The sequence below is a fragment of the Populus nigra genome, chromosome 11 (genome assembly GCF_951802175.1).
Source record: "Populus nigra chromosome 11, ddPopNigr1.1, whole genome shotgun sequence".
In the NCBI taxonomy this organism is placed as follows: Eukaryota; Viridiplantae; Streptophyta; class Magnoliopsida; order Malpighiales; family Salicaceae; genus Populus; species Populus nigra.
Window position 1 is genome coordinate 15,061,817 of NC_084862.1, and position 23,030 is coordinate 15,084,846.

The following is a 23,030-nucleotide window of genomic DNA, read 5'->3' on the forward strand; positions in this document are numbered from 1 at the left end:
GATGTTTTTTTATAGGTGATTAGGTGATTAGGGCTTGTTTGGCAGTGTGGTTGCGGTTGCTTTTCAAATAGCTTTTTGTGCAAAAATGCATGCTAATAATGTTTTTTTATTTTTTAAAAATCATTTTTGACATCAGCACATCAAAATGATTTGAAAACACTAAAAACATATTAATTTGAAGTTAATAAAAAAATAAAAAAATTTCAAATTTTGTCAAAAACGCTTTTAAAACACAGAACAAAACATGCCCTAAATTGATCATGATCAGATCAGATTTTAAAATTATAATTCTGACAGTAATTATTAATGCATGGCAAGAGGTGGAATTGGGTTTCTTTTTTAACCAGCACGGTTTTTTTTTAAATGATGCCAAAATAATATACTTTTAGAAAAATTGTGAAATATCACAATTCACTTGTCACGTTTAAAACGTGATATTTATTGTTGCTATTTAGAATAGTAATTTTAAAAAATAAAAAAGTGAAATGGACGGCACGTTAAAAAAAAGAAAGAGAACATATAAAAAATATTAAAAAAATATTGAAAACATATCAAATTAAATTTTAATTACAATATCACCAATACTATAAAAAAAATCTTAATTGGTTATATCCTAAATTTACTGTATAGAGATCACTAGTTCAAGTTTCACAAACCTCAGGATCACTGGAAGCTTACATAGTCGTTAATTTCAGGGCCTATGAGATCAGTCAAGATATGTTTAAGCTGGTCCGAACACCTACATTAATCTAAAAAAATTCTAAATGAGATGATTATAATAATATCAAAGAAGATCACTAACAAAAACGCAAGTGAGCGACTACTATCTTTTCTAGCAAGTGGGTCATGCTCTTGGGCTTTTTTAAGCTTTGGTAGAGATTTTAAAGCCCGTTTGTTTCAATGTTTTAAAAGTATTTTTGAAAAAAAAATAAAAAATATATTTTCTTTACCTCAAATTAATTTTTTTATGTTATTAGATTATTTTGATATATTAATATTAAAAATAATTATTAAAAAAACTCTAAGACCAATTAGAGAATCTAATGATCAAAATATTAAGTGGGACTTTATCTTTTTGTTACCTGTAAAAAAACAAGAATTCCTTTTTTTTTCATTACTAAAGAGATCCTGACCCAAAAATAAATCATTATGAAGCTGAACATGTGCGACAAAATTTATGTGAGACATATGTCATGTAAATGTAGAAATGTTTTGTTCTATTATTAAAGAATTATTTGCATCGTTAAAAGTGAATATTTTAAGATTGTTAATTTATTTAAATTAGATAAAAAATCAGTCAAGTCTATCTTATAAAATATAATATAATTATTTATATAATTATCTAATTTATTTGAATAAATTATATATAAAGTTTATATAAATTTTATCAAAAGAAAATAAACACAAATTATCCAAAAATAACTGTAAAAAAAGTTCTTTTTGCGAAACACAACTAGTAATCTATTAATAATATAATAGACTAGGAAGCGCGAGGATAATGTTTATTAAATGTTTTTATCTTTATCATATAGATGTGTATATAAGGAATGACACTCTAAAGTTTTAACGAGGCAAAACAACATTGGGCACTTGTAGAGAAGCAAGAGTGTCCAACCAGCTAAAAAGTTACACAAAGCTTCGTATCATATATTCTTGACACATGAGTGGCGTGTAAAGAAAATTCGCAAGAAGAATTATTTGTTGGAGATGCTACAAACTCCTAGAGGGGTTATTGTGTTAACTGTTAGCAATTAGATGTTATTGTTAGAATGACAATAATTTGAAGATCGTCAGGTATTTTGACAAGCTACTATGATAAAAGACAAAATAGAGAAATTGTCTTGACAAATAAAGTAGTGTAGTTATTGTCACACGAGTGCGGAGTTGCAAAAGTTGTCCTCCCGGGTCGAGATCTCTCTGAAGATGGGGGCATGAACAAGGAATTTTTTTTTCTTATCAGTAAAAATGGGATGAAGTCGCCACCTAGTATTGTGATAACCAAAAACCTTAACTAGTCTCAGAATTTAGATAAGAGGACTGATTGTGTATAAAGATAATATAGCATTCCTAGTGCACCTTATCTAAAGTAAGTTGTGTTGTTTATTTTTCTGATATAAATTAAGGTGATGTTATTTTTCTAATCGTTGATTTGTCTAAGGTTTAAGAAAAGTTCTCCTCAATAAAAAATATTTATCTCATTTGGTTAAAACCTAATAATTCTAAAGCCAAAACATAAAATTAAAAGAAATTATCTTTTTATTCAATATCAGGAATACATTTTATGTATAAGTTCATAATCTCGCATATTAAAATAAAAAAAATTGATGTTTTTAAAATATAAACCAAGTTCTCATTACTTTAAATCCAAAAAAATACATGTAAAATAAAAGACTATTTTTTGTGATTTTTTTAATATTATAAAATATGAAAATTTAACTTATTTTTGAGAAACTTGTCCATGTGCAATTAAAAATATAAAAATAATTTTTGTTGTTGTTTTCTTATTTTTATTTTTTTAATAAAACCAAATAAAATGCACAACCTATATCAATTTTTCCTCTAAATGTGCGTGTGTGTCTATATATATATAGACACACACACACACATTTATATATAAGTTTAACCTTTTTTTCTTTAATTTCTTGGAGTGAATATGATCAGGAGAAAAGTGATGCTTGAGTTGAAATTTTCTAGTAGTGTTTTCACTCAAAAATTATTTGTTCTAATCATATTGTATGCCTGATTTTCTTTATCTTATTTTTTATGCTATATAAAAGATTGCTCATTTATTGTGATTTAGAGGTTTTTTAGCAAGTAGAGATAAAATATCAAAATACCAATCATATTATATTTTAAACCAACACAAACCTTAAACCTCAATAACTCTACAAAAGAAAAGAAAACATAATTAGAATCAACCTATTCTAAGCTTTCGTGGAAATTATATTAAGAATAATAGTCAGGATACAAAGCTATAATCTAAGCAGTACTTACTTCTCCTTCCCTATCTTCTTTTTGTGCTAACAAAATTAGATTTGAAATATTTTTAAGTCAATATACAATTTTTGACTATTTTTAAGAAAAAAACACTAGATAATATGTACTAGGAAGGTTAAGTCTACAAACCTAACCTTTTTTTTATTAAGTGAATAATATGTTGTTAGTTTTTTTTAAAAAAAAATATAGCTATTGATGTGTTGCTTGCTTGTGCATATCATATGTCCTCTTTTAGTTGAAATCCTAGCCACTAAAAAATTGGGTCCAAGTTTTTGAACAAAAAGACTTGATTTCCAATTTGTTGACCTTAAAACATCTTAAAAATGTCTACGAACCTCAATAAACTCTTTTTCAATCTTAAAAAACTCTAATCAGTCTAAAATCTAACTGAATTAGAAACCACTATATGAGTCCCAATCTGTTTTTTTACAGTATGTTTAATGAAAAACACCACCTCCACTGAACCACCCTCTCAAAGACTAAGCCATTAAAACCACTATCGATATTTTTAATGGCCTAAATATGACTAACAAACATTCTCTCTCCCTTTCTTTTTGTAGATGATTCTCTCTCATCTCATAACATCCAAAGATTAAAATGTAAAAAAAATTACATAACAAGATTGCATTTGGGAAAATTAGAACTTCAAGGATCAAAGTGTAGTTTTTCACTCCTATGAACACTAAAAGAATAAAAAAGGTTGGTTTTTATCTAGTGTTGACTTAGTTTATACTAGACAAACAAACTATGTAGCTTACCTTACATAAGGTGTGCTAGAAGTGATACGTCTTGCATATACATAGCCAGTCCTCTTATCCAGACTTTAAAACCAATTAGGGTTTTAGTAACTAAAATATTATGTGGTAACTCCATTCTTTTTTACTGATAACAAACAAGAATTTCTTATTTTTTTCATCTATAATTTTAATTTCTAAAAATAATATTAAAGAAGTTTGTTTTCTTAGAGGTTTACAACACTTGTAAATAGATTAAAGAAGTCATATCTCTACTAGAAAACACCAAAGAATCTGAAAGCATAAGTTTGATTAAAACATAATTCAAAATAAAACAATAATTCCAAAAATAACTAAGAAAAATAACAAAACAAACCCAAATAGCAATATTTAGGCCTAATTCGAGAAGATCAATGGTTGAATAAGAAGCAAAGTAGTTTTTTTATAAGAAAAATGCTTGTAAAATCACCTGAAAAAATATAAATCTGATCCAACAACTTAATCTTTTATTATTGTTGTTTTAAGCAGTTAACTTAGTTTGACGTGATTAAATCTCTTTTTAAGTTTAAATTTATCTTACTAGTTCATTAAAACATTGATTGAGTTATCCATATAATCTTTATGAATCAAATCTTTATCTAATTATATTATATTATATTCTTACTTGAATGCCCAGAATATTTTATTTTCTCTAGCCTAGCCCGACTGCATAAACAAATCTCTAATTTCTAGACCTAAAATAGAAAAAGTGTAGGGTGAAATTTTGGATGGATCATTTGTGTGATCCAAATCCATTAAACCTTTCACAATACAATACCAAATGCCCTTCTTGTTATCTATACTTAAATGCCACCTTGTACTTTTGATGGTTTTGTTACACCAAGTGTGACATCACAACTAGAAAATAAAATAAATATAAAAACAGAAAAATAAAAGGGTAGAATGTATTATGTTCTTAGACTATTTATCATAAAATATGGGTCATTTTATTTATTGGGGTTCGATTACATTCAATTATTTTTAGAATAAAATAAGTCAAACCTTCAAGTGAAAGTACAAATACTTTCTTAATATAATCAAAAATAAAATTGAGATTTTTTATTAAATAGGATTAAATATTACATTCTATGCTCATGATTGTACTGGAAATTAATAAATCCCCTATTAACAAAAAGACTGAATTTCACCTTCGATTTGTTTTGAAAAACAAAATCAAAATAGAAAGCCCTTGTAGTTGCATTCATATGTCCATGTTTATGTCTGCAATCAATCAGTTTCAAGACACAAGTTGTAATTAAATTTTGGAGATGCATCATATGTGATGAAAAATATTTTATTAGTATATTATTATATATAAAAAATTAGTTTAAGAAAGACTTCCAGGTCTAAATTTTTAGGGTTTAAATTTTTAGGAATACAGATATGCTCCAATAGACGCCTGTTGGATGTGGCGCTAGCCAGATCTTAGCATGTTAGGCTTAGCACATTGCTAAGCCCCAGACATGTTGGGTAAGATAGTATGGAATGACTATTCTTTCTTGTGCACGTCTAAGAAAATGACCCTTTTTCCTTCAGTCTATCATGAGAGAAGAACTCGGCCTCCAAGGGTTTTAGCTATATTTAACATCTTGGATTCTAATCTTCTACACCTTTTAGGTGTATAAAATTTCTTCAAGAACCCATCATATTTCCATCAAATATTAATATAAATGCAAGATATATTTATCCATTGTTAAATGCTATTAGGATAAAATTACAATATAGACCCTCTTCTTCATAAAAAGACATGACTCATAAGCTATAAATACACCATGAGACCTTCAGAACAGAGATTCATAATTTTTATATATATTTTCAGAGCATTTCTCTCTAGAATATTATTGTATTTTTCTCTCTAAAAAGATATTTATTTAAGCATCAGAAAATCTCAACCTTCACTTAAAAAAAACTTTTTGCAAGTACTAAACATAAGCTATCTTAACCTACCAAATACTAAATATAAGCTAGGGAGAATGGATGAGATTTCTAGGACCAGTTGATTAATCAATTATCCAACCCGTGAGCTAATTTTTAGACTTTTTAGACTACTAGAATATTTTAGGACTTAGTGATTGACATTTTGTTTATACGAAAACCATTTCTCTTAGATTTGTTTTATAAATATGTATTAAGAATTGTATTAAGCCCAAAATGGCTCGAATCCATCAATCAACGAGAGATGCTTGGAATTTTGAGAAATCAACCAATACTCCAAGACCTAATTGAGGTTCAGAGGTGCTTTTGATTTTCTATTTTGGGCTAAATCATTTGGACTAACTGAAAATACATAGCCTAATTTGGTCTACTATAATACTGATGAGTTTGGGCTTTTTTTTTTTTATCCTTGAACGATTATTTATTTATGTTATTTAACGTGTGTTTTTTTTCATCCTCTCATGTTATGTTTACATGGTTTTATATCGCTTGTGATTGATTTCAATTTGTATGTTGTGCTGTATTTTCAATGTCAAAAAATATTTTGGTATTAAATTAATGTCTAATTTTATAAAATTTAATTTACTTTTATTAATTCAAAATATTAAAGCATAGACCAATTTAATACATAAATATAAAAATTACAATTCAGTCTCTAAAGCTTTTACTTTTTTATTTCTAGTACTTGTACTTTTAGAGTTTCATGCTCAATCTTAAACACACTATTGATTTTATATTTCAGTTCTAGAATTTAAAAAGAAAAAAAGAGTCATAGAAAAAAAATGAGAAGCGAGAAGATAGATAAAGTGTTTAATTTAACACATTTTAACAACCAAAAAGGTTGATTATAGTGTTACGGAGGATTCATTTTCCTCTTGAAAATATAATGATAGTAGATTGAGACCCATAAGGTTTTTTTTTTTATAATCATGTTAGAATTTGATTTTCTGAAATGATTATAAGCTTCTTCTTTTTTAGGTTTGGGATAGGTTTTCTGAGATTCCTATAGTATTTTATGGTGTTTTTACTTGAAAATAAATTTAAAATTAAGTTTTATTAGTATGAGAACCTGAAACCTAACTTTTCAATCCCATAAGATGATCAAAAAGCTAACCAGAAGATAATATATTATTTGCCGAGATAAGTAATGTGTCGTTTGATGTATAAAAAAAATTTAAGAGTGGATATGATATCTACCTATTCAAAAAAAATAAGGCACTTGGGTCTAGCTTTAGGCTCATGCATGCCTAGTTATGAATTTTTTTGAGGTTATTCAAAAAAATAACTCTTAATTATTTTTTTTAATTTTTAACAAAAAATCTCTTTAAATAAATTTATTAAAATAACATTTAAACAATTATTGAATTATGCTATTAATTAAAAAAATATTTAGGTTTTTTACAATGATATTATCGATTACTTTACATGAATAATTATGTATTAGCTTGATATACCGAGTTTTTAAAATAATTTACTTATCAATATTGAATAAGAATAAAATATTTATTTTTTAATATTTTTCGTATAAAGTTTTTTCTCATATTTATTGTTCTTATAATTTTTTATACAAGTCCATACTAATTATTGATTCATCATTTTTTAATATTTTAATTGAAACTTGCTTTCACAATCATTTATAGTTAAAAGAAATTCTTGTCATAATAAAAAATAAATGCTTGAATAAAAAAATAGATCTTTTCATTAGAGATATATTTTTTCCCTTTTTAGTTGAGATCATTATAGTTTTTGTCATTTTTTTTCTAGTTGCTGATGTTGTTTATTAAACTAATTATGTTGTTAATAAAAAAATTATTTTTTTATCAAAATAAAAAAAATACACAAATTTAAATAAATAATCTTGATGAAAAATATATATGAATGTTTATTTTTATTATTATATAATTAGATAAAAATAAATTTAAAAATATATTAAACTTAGTTAAGGCCATGACCTCAGTTACAAGTTAGTAATCTAGATAGCCTCATATTAATACAAAATATTTTTATTTCATTGTTTTTCAAAAAAAAAAAAACTATTGTTTTAAATATTTTAAAATTAAATCTGTTTTTAAGTTTTAAATATTTTTAATCAACTTATTGATAGACTCGGTCACTTTATATGTATATATAAAACACCTAGTTGGAGTGTTAACTCAGCACAAAACTTGGGTTAGGTAAGTTTGTTTGGTTAAAATAACATTATTTTTTTAAAGTAATCAAGTTTTGATTAGGTTAATTTAGATTTTTAATTGGTGAAACCAAGCCAACTCCCTTCTATTTTCTATAAAATATGACCCATGATAGTCCTGAATCAACTAAGTCTCAAGTATAGCCAGGCAAGGTTTAATAATAGTGCTATACTGTGAACAAACTCGTCGCAGTTTCTCTACAATTTTAAGTAATTGGCTAATTTTCTTATACATGGGGTATCCAATTGAAAATTTATTTTGTTTGGAGACTTAGTTGAAACTCATGTAATAGTTGGGGGGCAAACATGTTCTCCCCCCTGAAAAAAACTAAGAGATCAACACCTGTAGGCAGCTACCATAGCATCGTTGAACAACAAGATGACTGGCAGGTGGAAAATTATGTTCCCTTTCTCTGACACTTTTCACACTTTCTCACATCTTTCCCTTCTGACAGAACAAAAACAAAGTAACTTGTATATGTATCTGTCTCTGCAGATGCTGGATTGGTCAGCTACAATCATCATCATCTTCAGCAGCAGCAGCAGCAGCATCAGCATCATCATCATCATCAAGAACATTGCTTTACAGAGTTTTAGAGCAAAACCCAGATCGGATTTGTCACTGTTTTGATAGAATTGGCATCCTTTTATCCTTTTTCTTTCACATCTATATATATGTGCGTGCGTGCGTGCGTGCATGTGTATGTGTATGTATCTGTGTAGATGTACTCAAGCAATTTAACAGGGTTTATACTGGCACTGGTTTCCAGTACCTTCATAGGGACCAGTTTTATAATCAAGAAGAAGGGTCTTAGGAAAGCTGGTGTTAGTGGTCCTCGAGCAAGTAAGTCAAGTTCTTGTTTGAAAGGAATTTTGGGGTTTTGTTGAATTTAGTGTTTGTTTAGTTTGTAATGGTGATTGAGGTTGATTTTGTTTGTTTAAGGTGTCGGAGGCTATGGTTATTTGCTGGAGCCACTATGGTGGATAGGCATGATTAGTAGTAAGTTACTTTTGTTAGTGCTGCTTCTGCTGCTGTTTTGGTTATTCAAGTTAAATGTGGTCTTTGTTGAAAAAGAATTGATTTTTAGGCTAATTTGAATTTAAGTGGAAGTGTTTGAGGGATGATTGTTTGTGTGTTCTTAGATTTGATGTGTCTTGATCTGATTGGTGTTTTGTTGGACGAATTGACAGTGATTGTTGGAGAAATTGCCAATTTTGTAGCATACGTTTATGCTCCTGCTGTTCTAGTGACACCACTTGGTGCATTGAGTATCATTGTTAGGTAATGTTTATTTCATCTTCAATTAGTATCTGTAATTGATTAGTCTAATTATGTGTAAACATGGGCAGTGCGGTATTAGCCCATTTCTTGTTGGGGGAAAAGCTGCAAAAAATGGGGGTGTTGGGTTGTCTTCTATGCATAGTCGGTTCTACTGTGATTGTGCTACATGCACCTGAAGAACGGTCCATCAATTCAGTTAAAGAAATCTGGGAATTAGCTATCCAGCCTGGTAGAACTCTGTCCTGCTTAGTTGTGCTCATCTCTTGTTTCTACCTTTCCTCCTAATCAATTTGATGTGCAATCTTTTCTTTTCCAGCATTTCTTTCATATACAGCCGCTGCGGCAGCTATAGCATTGGTGCTGATTTGGTATTTTTCTCCACGCTATGGCCAAACGAACATTTTGGTCTATATAGGAATTTGCTCAGTAATTGGATCATTGACAGTAAGTATCTTAAGCCCTTGCTAGGTGTAAACTAGGATTAAGTGAATTTAAAACCTTTGGTTTATGCATGTGGTCTGGGAACTTTGAAACTTAAACCTCAATGGAACATTTGCATGTGTTCTTATAACAATAATAACTACAGGCTTTCTTGTTTTGCAGGTTATGAGTATAAAAGCCATTGGCATTGCAATAAAATTAACGCTAGAGGGCACAAACCAAGCCAAATACTTCCAAACGTGGATTTTTGCAATGGTTGCAATTACTTGCATCATCACCCAATTAAATTATCTAAACATGGTTAGTATCTTAATATGCAGTTCTGTCACTGTGGTATTATCTGAATGGTTATGCTTTTTTCTCTTTAAGTGCTACAAGCTAGTGAGTTGGTGATGTTTAACCAATTTCCGTGTGACAAGCATGCTTATGCAAATGAGGACCAAATTACTTTACAGCTCTGGAAAGAGTTGCTTTCCTATCTTCTTATTGATGCTCAAATCTATCTATGACTGTCTTGAGACTTGGTTACTATCATCATTGCCTCCAATCCATTAATTGGACCTAGTTGGGTGTGTGCACACGCATTCTTGTCTTGAGGGATCTGATATCATTAAGATTTGAAATGGTTTAGTACCTGCAAGTTTATAGTCTAACCTAGGACCAAGATAACTATAATGGTTAAAGAACCATTAGTATATTATTTTAGGTACGGATCGAAAAGTGTCTTTGACTCGAGGAGGAATAAGATAAAATTCTGTTACAAATTAGGAATGCTTAGCATTTTCTATCTTCTTACAATATTAAAGTTGTACCAAAAAAAATATTTTGGTTTCAAGTTAGGAAAGAAGAGAATTTAGAGAATAAGTTCACTATTTTGGGGCTCCGAAATTGGATGAGTTTTCCTAGCAGAAAATCTGAATTCTTGAGCCATGAAATTATGGACATAAAAGAAGTGTTTATATTTCTTAATTTGCACTCGTGTAGTGCTTTGCATGGAATGAAGTTGTCTGGACCCTTAGCCATGGACAATGGTTTGGAATATGTGAGCGTAACATTTGATTGTAAATTCAAACACTTTTATGTAATAAGTCAACCAATATTAGTGATGCACTCTAACTAACACACTTTTAGGCAGATGCCTCCTTGCCATGAAACTTCAGAAACCTCAATTGAACTCCATCATATATCCCCCATGATACACCTATAAGAATTCAATCTAAACAAATGTGTGGTCTCATTAAGAATATATTGGTGATAGGGTTTAATTGAACAGGAGATGCACATAGTACTCTGAACAGATTTTGGTTGTTTATTATTATTTTGTTAATTGTGTATGATTCTTTTGTTGACTTTTAAGTCTCACATCATAAATGTTCGTGGTTATCTGACAACAAGTGCTGAATACACTTTGAAAATCTGCGACAATGGTTGGTTAAAAGATGATTCTCTTTTCCTCTTCTTCTTGCACATTTGAAAGATTCCTAGTCTCCAAAATTATAGTCAATATGTTGCATTGCCTTAATAGTGCTTCAGGTTCAATATGAGTTCTCATCTAATGATCTGGTGTGGTTGCAGGCCCTGGATACGTTCAACACAGCAATTGTTTCTCCCATCTATTATGCCGGGTTTACGTCTTTTACAATTCTTGCCAGTGCAATAATGTTCAAGGTATCCTTATGCACAAATGCTCATGCAGAGAGAGAGGGGGGAGGGAGACAGAGAGTAATGAGCACTTCTAACTGCTTTTTGTACTTTTTCTGAAGGATTATTCTGGTCAGAGTGCAAGCAGCATTGCTTCGGAGCTTTGTGGGTTTGTTACTGTGTTATCTGGTACCTTTGTATTACATAGCACCAGAGAACCAGATCCACCAATCCTGACAGGTAAATCTCTTGTGCACTTAGGTTGGTGAATCTTGCTAGATATTAAAATTGTGACTTAAATGCATGCTTGCCAGGTATCTCATATTTGCTTAATGTTCGAGCAATGTTGCACCTGCAATTTCATTACTTTCTAATTAAAAAATCATTATTAGTCGAATCAAAATTGTGAAAATATAAAGCATTAACGCTCATTTTATAGAGACAGAAACATACAAGAAATGAGTTGTGTTTTCTAAGAAGTTATCAGGAGCACTATGTGGGGTTTCTCAGTATGATGAATTAGGAAAAGAGCATGATTCAGGTTATAGAAGAAAAGAAGTTGGCTGAGTGAGGGGAGAAAGCAAGTCACTCAATTTGTAAGATGTAAGAGTTTGTAATGGGAACAGGCAAAAATATCTATAGGTTTACGGAAAGGTTTGAATATTTGTTTGAGGTTCTTGAACAATTTTGAAATGATTTCAGAGAAACTCTTTAGATTCCAGCATCTGGCTAGAGATGTTGAAGTCTTCATTGCAGATGAGACCATCAGGTGTTTTTTTTGTTTTTTTGAGAGCACCCCTTTTTATCAACTGTCAGGCTTCGAAAATTATGTATCAATTACAAGATTTGACCGCAAAGATCACTGATTGGAATAAAAAATGTGCAAGTTGAACTACCTTGAAGACAAAATGCCTTCATAAATAAAAACTAAGTTAAATAATTGGTTTTTTGGAATGTAATTTCAAGATAATACGCATGATACTTGTGAAAATGCTATGTGAAGATTGTAGAAAATGAGTGGTAGCTATTAACTATAAAGATGTTATATTCTATAAGCAAACAAAATAATGTTTCCACTCGTACACCAGTACTGATGTGCTCTAGTTTTATTTTGCTGGAACAAATGGTTATGTTGGCTGCAGCCAAATGTGTAATGTAATTTTAATTGTAAAGGATCAGATTCAAGTTCTTTTTATGATGGTAGGTTTTCTTCACCTCCTTGAAATGTCAGTTACTGCATGGATGACTTGTGTTCATGCTAATATGTTAAAAACGAACATTACATGGATTTCAGTTTCTAGGGTGGCAAAAGCCTTAAAGCCCTTCACACAGCCAACCGCGTTTCAAATTGCGGTTGGCTGTGCAAAAAGCATAAAAAAAAATAATGCTTTTTGTGGCTAACCACAGTTTGAAAAGCGTCGCTTAGACAAACACACACTTAATATTATTAAAGAAAAGCAATGCATTTGTCTGATAATTCCAAACATGCAGATCTTTATACACCATTGTCTCCAAAGGTATCATGGTACATCCAAAGCAGTGGAGAACATTGGAAACAGAAGGATGAAGATGGGCCATCTCCCAATTTTATCACAATTCTCCAGCAAGACCATTTCAAGTGAAAGATACTATACTTGAGGTGCTAAAGTTTTCAATTTTTGGTGGCACCTAAGGCCCCATGCAGGACTGCTCGAGAGTCTATTGTTTGTGCAGGGGAACACCATGTGGTAATCTTTTTGTTAGCGAATACTTCTGAGTTTCTAAAACAACAGTCTAGTCTTATGCCATAGCCCTTTGTAGTGGTCTCTCATCTCACCTTTTTTTGATTCTTCACATTTTTGCATTCCCTTTCTCAGCTTGTAGCAATATTTGTTTTCATTCCTCCAACCATGTTCAGTCTCATGTGTGTAGGTTTCAAACTGAGCTAACCCATGTAGTTGGGTCTGGTCTTTGTAATCTAATTGATTTGATTTTATGTGACAAATTTAGTAAATTCGAGTTTTTGGTTGTGCTGAAATTGATTTGTTCCTTGCTTACATGATTAGTGTCATGGCTGCAAGGAGAATGAAATATTTGGAAAAACTCTGCAAGGAAAATGAAACATTTGGAAAAACTCACTTGCATGATGCATGGCCTGTATTGAATTATATAGAATGTATGTTTAACAAGCTAAGAATTACCTCATGATTTGTTATACAAGGGAATAATAACAATTATGCTAGAATCTCGTAATCTATTATGCATGGAAATAATAACGGGAGAGTATCAATTGCGAGGAAGACCAGTTGTGGAGGATCATTTGCACCAGTTGGAGGGATAAAGGATAATTTCTGAACCTTGATTCAAATCGTATCTCAATATTCCCCTTAAAGCTCAGGGCAGGACGGAACCGAAGAAGAGCGTGTCATCATTTGGAACAAATTTGGGAGCACTCAAGGGTTTTGTAAATACATCAGCTATTTGATCATAATCTGAGATGTGTGCCAAAGAAATAACATCGAGGGAGGGCTACTTGTTAACGAACAAAATGGACATCAATCTCTATATATGTTCAGTGCGATGATGAAGGGCCATATTTCTAGCCATGTTGATGGCACTAAGAATGTGGGTGAGGATAAATCATATCGAAGCTATTTGAGTACATGCATAAACCACAAGAGCTTAGCTATGGCAGCCACTAAATCATGATATTCTGCTTCTGTCAGATAGTAAGTCATCACTCATAAATATTAACAAAACTGGTTATGGATCGACGATCATCCCAAGAACCTGCCCATTTAGGATGACAATAACCATGAAGCACGGGGACATTGCATGGATTGACATACAAGAGCGATTTCGGGTCATATATTGAATTAATCCAGCCATGTGCCGATACCGAGATGGATCAAGCAAAAGAGCACCTTCATTGGCTGGCAATGGAGCACCTGTGGCCAATGGTGTTGTAACAGGTTTGGCACCATCCAAACCAATTTCTTAAGGAAGAGAGAGCACATATCTCGTTTGAGTTAGAGTAATAGCTAGTGTAGATTGATCACGACCACCTTGAATTCCAAGAAATAGTGCTATTCTCCACGGTCTTTCATATTGAAGACTAACACCAAATTAGAAATAAATTTGCTGATTTGTGAAGAATTTACTGCTATGATGATGATGCCATCAACGTAAATCAGGAGCATAAGAATGTTATTAGAGCCATGGCAACGATTAAAAGATGGATTTATCAGAAGAACAATGTTGAAAACTAGTCGTTGACTGTAGATGCTAAATTTGGTATATCAAGCCCGAGGGCTCGTTTAAATCCTCGAAAAATTCCAAATCATCTTGGATAGGATCCTATCGATGAGTGAAAGGAAACGTGAGTTCATCACCAATAGCCCTTGTAGTGGGTTGAACAACCAAGGAAGATAAACCTTTTTTAATTTATAATCAAGTTTAGTCTTGCCAAAAGGAGTTAAGCATGGGTAGCATGCATGGCCAAAAACAGAAATAGGGTGACTTGTTTAAATCTAAATTATAATATTGAATTTTATTTCAAATTATTCATTTTAATCTCTTTACAAGGTTATAAGGACTAGATGGAAATTTTATTTCACGTAGTTGCTTTATTTTTTTTTTTAATATTGAATCGTTTAGGTTTGAACCTGGTTTGTTTATTTTTGAATTTAAATTAAAACTCATCTTGAAATAAGATTCAGTCTCGAATTTCTTAGATTAATAACTATGACTAATATTCTTATTCTTGTAAAAAAAACATATTTTAATTGTTCGTGCAAATTAGAACTCTATTAGTATTATGTATTTTTGTGGATTTTGTTTTTAAATTAGCACAATTAATTAAAAATATTGGCAAAATAGCACTGTTGAAAAAATAATTTGTAAAAAAACACAAATTATATATAACACGCTTGAAAAATATGACTTTTATAACTTGTCACTATTTAGAATAATGATATTCAATAAAAAAAACATAAAATAAATTGGAGAGGAAAGAGTAAACAAAGAAAGAAAAAAAATCCCGGAGATACATTGAAACTCTAATTATGACATCATCAGTACCATAAAAAAGATATCGACGAGAGGAATCTAATAACACCAAAAACAATTATCAATAATGATCTGAGTCGGTCACACTTGTCTTCTAAAGATAGAGGGTAACTTATTTATCTTTGGCAGCAATTATGACCCACTCATTTTATCGTTGATGGTAATAGCTTGCGGGCATGGAGCTTCATTTTTCACATACCCAGGAAAGACCATCGCCATGTAGAATAAGGACTTCTTGTGTCTTCCATAACAGGTAGCTGGCTGAGTCTAGTTTAATAGAAATACCAGGCAGCGTAGTTCTGGCTGGGGAAAAATCAAGCTCATTCAAGGTAGAAGAATATATCATTGTTAGAAACTGTGAGCTCATGAAGTTTTTGGAAAAACTTTCTTGCGTGATGCATGGCCTGTATTGAATTATATAGACTGTAAATTTAACATTTACAGCTAAGAATTATCACATAATCTATTATACAAGGAAATAGTATCAACTATGTTAGAATTTCGTAATCTATTATACATGAAAATCTTCACCAGCTGGAGGGATAAGGGATTATGTCAAACTTTGATTCAAATTTTATCTCAATAATGGCCTCTTACTTGTTTTAGAGTCCCCTAGTAAACACTCTCTTTGGTATTTGATGTTTCTTTCTTCTTCTTTTTCAAAGTACAAGAGCATATAGATAAATCTTGATATTTGATTAATGGTTTATATTGAGGAGATTCAAGTAACCTCTACCAAGGGTTTGTTTGCCTTCTGAAATACTTTCATTTTAAAATAAATAAATAAATAAATAAACTTTTGCTGTAAAGGGCCTCTAATTCTTGCTCAAGTTCTCTGATTCAAGTCAACCAACAAGTCCAATCAAGGGTTGGCTCTCCACGACATGAGTCTACAAGAACGGGAGAGAAGCTGGAAATGATAAGATGGGCATGGAATGGGAATAATAATTAGAGACTTCACATGAATCTTTACAACATCATAACACAAGAAAGGTTATTGCTTCTTGATATTCATTGAGAAGTAGTAAATAGGCTAAAATTTTAGTTTTTTTTTCTGAAGTCGTAAAAAACTTAAAACCGAATTTGGGTTGGATTTCAGCTTTTCATGGTTATTATATTGAGTTGATTCATGAGTTTGCTTGCAGACATAGAAGTTAGTAAAAATAGGATGAGAAATAATATACTAAAACATAAATGAAATTGTAATGAGTGTTTATCTACATGTTGTGTGTTTCTATCTTTGATTTTGTTGAATAGTTCTCTGTAGTTCTATGGTGGTTGATGATGGTTTTACGAATGGTTGGGTAGTTGTTGGATATTCTAGGAATTGTTGAATGATTCAAAGATTCGTTAAATGGTTGATGGCGATTATAGGAACTAGTGGGTGGTTGATGGTGATTATAAGAATTATTAAATGGTTGATGGTGGTTATGGGAATTGATGGATGGTTAATGGAAGTTATAGAAATTGTTGAATGGTTGATAATGATGCATGAGATTATCCTGATTTTAATAGTTGTGTATAAAATCTAAAATCGAAAACTTGTTTTTTTCTTAGTAAGTGTTTGAAAATGTGGTTATACTCGTGTTTTTAAAAAATTATAATTTTTTTGCTAAAAATTAATTTTTTTTATGTTTTGGATCGTTTTAATGTGCTGATCTTAAAAATAATTTTTTTAAAAAAAAATATTATTTTGATGCATTTCAGTATAAAAAACACTTTAAAAAGCAACCATACTCTCAAACAGGTTAAAAAATAAAGATATTAGTCCTATTATTACATGTGCAATCTCATGAGAATTGTATTTTTTTAAGAAAATTAGACCAAACCATAGATTGTTGTGTGATGGTCAATAGCAATAAAGATATTGCCAATAAGTTTATGACTTAGGATTTAGGATGTATCTATAATGGATTAGTAATGTTATTTGAAAATATATTAAAATAATATTTTTTATTTTTAAAAATTATTTTTGATATCAATTTAATTTAAAAACATCAAAAAATTATTAATTTAAAATAAAAAATTATAATTATCTTTTTTTTTTAAATACACCGCTCTCCCTCTCTTCCCTAATAGTTGTCAGGTATGAGACAGCCTCTCATTTGTAACAAAAGGAAAGATTTTCAAAAATATTGTCGAACAAATTTGCCTACCAAATGAAAAAACCACTCGGAGATGAATTGGCAGGGAACACTACTAAAATAGAAATCTCAGGTTCAGAGACCTCAGCTTCTATTTGGTTCGGAAAAGTATAAAACAAAAAGAAAAAGAAACCGTTGCAAATCTTTAATATCAGGCATCAATATATTCACAAACAGCATGAAAGACTGAAAGCTCTGCAGAGATTACATAATAGAATAGAAGATTTGTACGCAACCACCCCCCACTGAATTTCTCATAGAAATCCTTACCCCAACGAATACAAACCCTGTTAAGATCTTGTTTACCTGCATAAAATCTCTCTTTCACTCTCCCATTTCAAAATAACAAGTTACATCTCTATTGATACATCATCATCAGGTAAAACCAAAGGCAATAGAGAATACTTGACTCGAAGAGAGATTTTTCCCTTATCTACATTAAGCTTTGCCCCAGACACGGCCCAGTATCCAGGTGTGTCTTGCGGTCCTCTTGTCATCTCTGTTGTGTCAACAAACTTCAAAAGTTTAGGGGTCTGGGCAGCGACTGGGGGACCTCCTGGGTACACGGCTGAGTTTATGTTTACCACTGGTTGTGGAGGAGGTTGTTTCTGAGCACTTGAGAAACGAGTACTGATCAATGTGGACATTATTCCAGACTTCTGGTTCAAGGCAGGGGAACCATCCCATTCAGACCTCCTCAGAGTTGTGGTACCGATAACTCTAGAAAATTGGAGCCGCAAAAATAAAACTTTTTTCAAACCAGACTCTCCAACTTCAAACTGTGCCCCGGTGACAATCGAGAGATCATCTTCCGACTCAACAGGGGCTGTGCAGATATGGGAGAAGCTCTTCCATTTCACTTTCTCATAATATCTGCGGTCAGAGGAGAAATCTGAAATGTTGCCACCTCGTTCATCTGCAAGCTGGAAGGTCTTCGGCAGTGAAGATAGGTGCTGCAAGTGAATCGCTAAGCAGTTGCTTCTTTTACCTTCTAAGTACAGTCTAAGGCCAGTAACCAGCTTCTTCCCCACATCAACCTGCCATGTATTGTGTTAAAAAAATAAATACAACAGCAAGGTGCTGAGCATCATCCACTTTCCCTTATTATAGATATTTACTGCTCTCAGACTAAGTCAATCACAATGTAATGGTTACTAATGACAACATTGGATAGCTACTTTTACTTTGTAAACTGTGTCTTTTCCACTCTTGATCTTCAAGGTAAGACTGTGAGACAAGATTTATGATCGCTTTGAGATGTAATTACCTTCCAAGTGGTACTATGATCTCATATATGATGAATGACAATAGAATGGGCTTTGGTTTCTTCAATGAAGAGAATGAAAAACTTGAAAGCAAAATGCAAGGCCCTAACAAAAGAAAGGAAACAACAATCCCACAAAGCAAAACATGATGATGGTAAGAGCATTACTGGTGTTGTGTTAACATAAAGCTTAGGACCCATGAGGCTGAACTGCAAAGATGCGTTACTTTGTTGCTTCCTGTCAGGACCAAGGGCAAGCTCACCAAATACTGGTGCCCATTGCCTTGGAAGCTGAAACTCCAAAAACTGGTGTAATTCATCAAGTGGTGGTTTATCTGCACTCAGAAACAGGTCAAACCAAACAATAGGTAAGATTTAATAGCCAAAAAAATTCAGTGAGCGTGAAAATCCAACAAAAGATTTTTAATTTGGCTATCATTTTACAATATACAGCCAAATGCATGCCATCTAACCCATCCTTATTTGTTGATAATTTAAATAAACAGTAGTTTCCTTTCAGCTTTGAAATGTGTTTCCTTTCATAGGAACACAATGAATGTGCACTATCAGATTCTCATCTTCACAAATTGCACTACATCAACATGCAAAGTCGAGAAGAAATTCCATGCTTACAACGGATATAGAGATTGATGGCATGGGTCAAAAATCCACTCCCATTGATTCCACTCAATAATGATGTGATTGGCACAAATGACATTGAGATAACATCAGGTTCGGTCTGAACAGTCTGACACCACTCCTTGTGTGGTAGGTTTTTATTTCCACCTTTGCGCTTGCTAATGAATTTAATGTGCTGCAAATTAAACACAAATTTGACAAAATCTAACATAAGGAATTCAGGTCATATGGAAGAAAAACGAGAGTCAACTAAACTAAAATAACAACCACTGCACAATCTGTAGGGATTAAAATCAAATTTCAGTATGCCAGTTGCGCATTGTTAGGAAACTAGGAATTTATTCACATTTTAAACAAGGGTACCTCTGTCTGGGAATAAGAACTAGATGGCAATTGGTCCATGAATGACAGCCCCTGCAGCTGGAGAACCTGGGAAGAAAAATGACCAAAGTAAGCTATGAAACATATCCACACGAGATTCTTGAATTTCATTCATGTCAAATTATGAGAGGGGGCATAGATAGATTGATTTTCTAACCTTTTCTCTGTCATAAAATTTATCAGAATTCATGGTACTCCTTCCACCATCTACAAACATTTTGTCAGCCATATCCTTTAATTTTTTCTGTACATCAACAGGTGGGAGAGGCGATGAATGTTGTTGCTTCATACATATCATGTCCTTTCCGCCCATTTTGATGCCAACAATAACATGCGTACCATACTTCTCAATAAAACTGGAAAGAAACAGTGAAGTCAGAACAAAGTTATCAAGGATATACCAATTATCAGTGTAATAAGAAGCATAAAAGGTCAAAGAAATTTCATGTCTGTTTCAGTTGTACAAAGCATATAATCAATTATCAATGTAATACGTATCACTAACAGGGTTAAATTTCTACAAATGCAATACTCAGTCTATAACACAGATGCACACAACAATCAATACAACCAAAGTACATACACTCCAACAAGTAAGAACATGTCATAGTTGAATGGCAGAATCAAACTTTTTGGTAATTCTAATACAGCTATCCCATTGCAGATCCATTATTTATATAGGAAAGGTTAAAGAGGACCAATGCTGACAAGAGAGAGACATAAGAATACTAACATTTGTTTATTGAGTGCCTGTTGAGCTACAGATATATTAAACACTTAAGCATATGTGCTGATAACCATGCAACATTTTATCTTTCTTAACTTACGATTACAGACAGAACATAGCCAAGGTTTTCCTTCAGAAGTATCAAGTCTTATTTGTAAGATGTTACACAGAGCCTTATATATAGGAAACTATTGGTCTGCTAAACACCTTAAACTCCATTCCCTTCCTTAGATCAACAAAGCCAAGTAAATAATCCCGCCAACAAAAAGGAAATCTATTAAGATATGATCATAACAGACCATCAATGATCAACTCACATTCACTTCTGCTAACTTCATAGTCTACCAAACAAGTTAAATAAACTCCAATGCAAAGTGAAACTGGTGATAAAATCCCATGGCACTAATGAAATACATTAACAATAGGATTTCAATGACCCATCATTAGTTTCCATCTCATATTTTAAAATACTTGCATCTAAGTTCTTTCCAATGTTTTCAATAAAATTGCATTTCAGGTATTACCACCCTAATATACTGAATCACAGGATACCGCACCAAAGGATGATTGTTTTGTCATGAATTTTACATCCAAACATACAAAAACTTTGCCCAGTGTTGTGGCTGAAAAATTTAATCAGACCGCGAACACACTATGTTCTTGTTGTCACAAATATGCCAGCTTCAACCAATAATTGTAAAATTCCCTAGACTTACCATTCGGTGAATCAGTCTTGGTAAGATTTATGTGGTCAGAATTATTACAAGCTTAGATATGGTGTGAGAAAAACTTGAAATATGATCACAAGGTGAAGAAAAAACAAGCATCCTCTTCTGATCTAGATGCGGAGTGGCAATCAAATCAAAAGAGCTTTGAGGTTATATATGGAAACCTCATTGAGCTCTTTGAAGATATGTTTTAGAAGCCACAGAATCTCACCTTGCCAATGCAGCAGGTTCCCATGATGATGGTACAGCTTCTTTAACATGATCACATAGCACCACCTGTGACTTATCTAGTGCAATGCTGTAAAGAGTGATGTTAACGCCATCAAAAGCAAGGGCTTTAGTATTGGCAGCATCTTTCTGCCAAACTCCTGAAAATTCAAACGCAGAATTGAAATGGCCCGAAGGAATTTTTCCAGAAAGAGATAATTCCTGGTTGAACTGCTCTGACATCTGAAAGCAAAGGGAAAACACTGTGAACTGTTGAATCAAGCTACTTATATCTCTAACCAAACACCATTATAATCCATTAAAAAACAATCTATATCCTTGGTTGTATACTAAAGCATGAAACAATTTAATTTGCTCTTGATTGCAATGCGAATTTCATATCTACTTCCCAATTGATCCCATCTATATTCAATCACAGCAAACTCTACCCTCAGGGCAGTTTATTTGCACACAAAAAAGACGCCCCTTTCATTTCAACACGGCAGTTCAAATCAACAAACTTCCTCAAATTGGACTGTCCAAATGAATTTGAAACTATTTTGACTATAAGAAGAAGCAAAGAGATAAAAAGTTAATGGGATAACTTTATTGTAATCATAGGGCTTAATGAAGCATAGAACAATCTATTCTAACACATTTTTTTTTCATCTTCCTTGAAGAAAAGTAGTTGATATTGCAAAATCAACCATAAACTCTCTTGGGCTCGTCACTCATAAGAGACAGCTAAAAGTGCAGCAAATTCTTTAACCTTTTCTTTTCTTAAACAAACACAAAGACAGGTACTCGATCATACAAATTCCATCAATAGAACACAGACACAAAGACAGGAACTTAGACATGCAAATTCAACAAAGAGCACAAATAAAAGCGGACAGCAACATAAACAAAAAGAACAAAGTAAAGGTGAATTCCTCTTACCTGTTGAAAAGAAAGAACATCAGAACTAAACCTCAAACGCTCGCCTTTATCACATTTGATAGATTTAGGAACATCAGGAATAGAAAACCCACCAGGAATCACCATATTATGCACTTGTTTACCATCATCATTAATCACTATCAATCTTGGTGAGTTTTTCTTGCAATACTTAAGCCTTAAATCAAAACCCAGATCATATCCTAACCCAATTGCCTCTATTGCTTCTTCTGCAGCTTTTTTCGCACTCCTCATCCTCACAAGTCACAATCTCTCTCAAAAATTTTAGCTTTCTTTCTTTTTTGGCTCAAACCCCATAAAAGATGAAGTCCTTTTGAGTCTTTCTTTTTGCTAATATTGCACTTCTTCTTGTTATTTAACGAAAGTTCTTGCATTTCAATGAATACCAAGGAGAAGAAGACGGTCAAAGTTTGATTTTTTATGCGTTTGATATTTTTGTTTCTCATTTTTTTATTTTTGAGTTTGAGGTTAGGTGAAAGTGGCTGAAGATCAAGTCAAAGGTTTTGTGCTACTGCAGCCTGCTGCTTTGGTTCCTTCATTTTAATAGGAAAAGCAGAACCCATGTCATCATAGGCTGCTGCTCTATTATTTTTTATGTAGACTTGTCTTGTTCCTTTTGCACCTTCTTTCTTGCCTTGCCTGCCATTTTTTTAATTTGGTCTTAAATATTGGAACATTT

General features: G+C 32.0%; 2 protein-coding genes across 3 annotated transcripts; one reads left to right on the forward strand and one right to left on the reverse strand.

Annotated features, from left to right (window-relative positions):
- The first annotated feature begins 8,179 nt into the window (after nucleotides 1-8,179).
- On the forward strand, nucleotides 8,180-13,274 carry LOC133668369 (probable magnesium transporter NIPA6). 2 transcript variants are annotated; one of them, XM_062088160.1, is made up of 10 exons: nucleotides 8,180-8,283; nucleotides 8,390-8,737; nucleotides 8,837-8,893; nucleotides 9,085-9,175; nucleotides 9,244-9,404; nucleotides 9,492-9,619; nucleotides 9,779-9,916; nucleotides 11,192-11,284; nucleotides 11,380-11,497; nucleotides 12,749-13,274. In XM_062088160.1, the coding sequence occupies exons 2-10, from the start codon at nucleotides 8,617-8,619 to the stop codon at nucleotides 12,877-12,879; spliced, it is 1,038 nt and encodes a 345-aa protein (XP_061944144.1). In that variant the 5' UTR covers nucleotides 8,180-8,283; nucleotides 8,390-8,616; the 3' UTR covers nucleotides 12,880-13,274. The 2 variants fall into 2 exon arrangements, with proteins under 2 accessions (XP_061944144.1, XP_061944143.1); XM_062088159.1 differs by lacking the exon at nucleotides 8,180-8,283 and having other exon boundaries at nucleotides 8,290-8,737.
- A 4,297-nt stretch (nucleotides 13,275-17,571) lies between these two features.
- Nucleotides 17,572-22,844, reverse strand: LOC133668368 (MACPF domain-containing protein At4g24290-like). The gene is made up of 7 exons (XM_062088158.1): nucleotides 22,334-22,844; nucleotides 21,399-21,637; nucleotides 19,890-20,088; nucleotides 19,715-19,780; nucleotides 19,346-19,526; nucleotides 18,881-19,047; nucleotides 17,572-18,485 (listed from the first exon to the last, which is right to left on the reverse strand). Exons 1-7 carry the CDS (start codon nucleotides 22,583-22,585, stop codon nucleotides 17,799-17,801), a joined length of 1,791 nt encoding a protein of 596 aa, XP_061944142.1. The 5' UTR covers nucleotides 22,586-22,844; the 3' UTR covers nucleotides 17,572-17,798.
- Nucleotides 22,845-23,030: the final 186 nt, after the last annotated feature.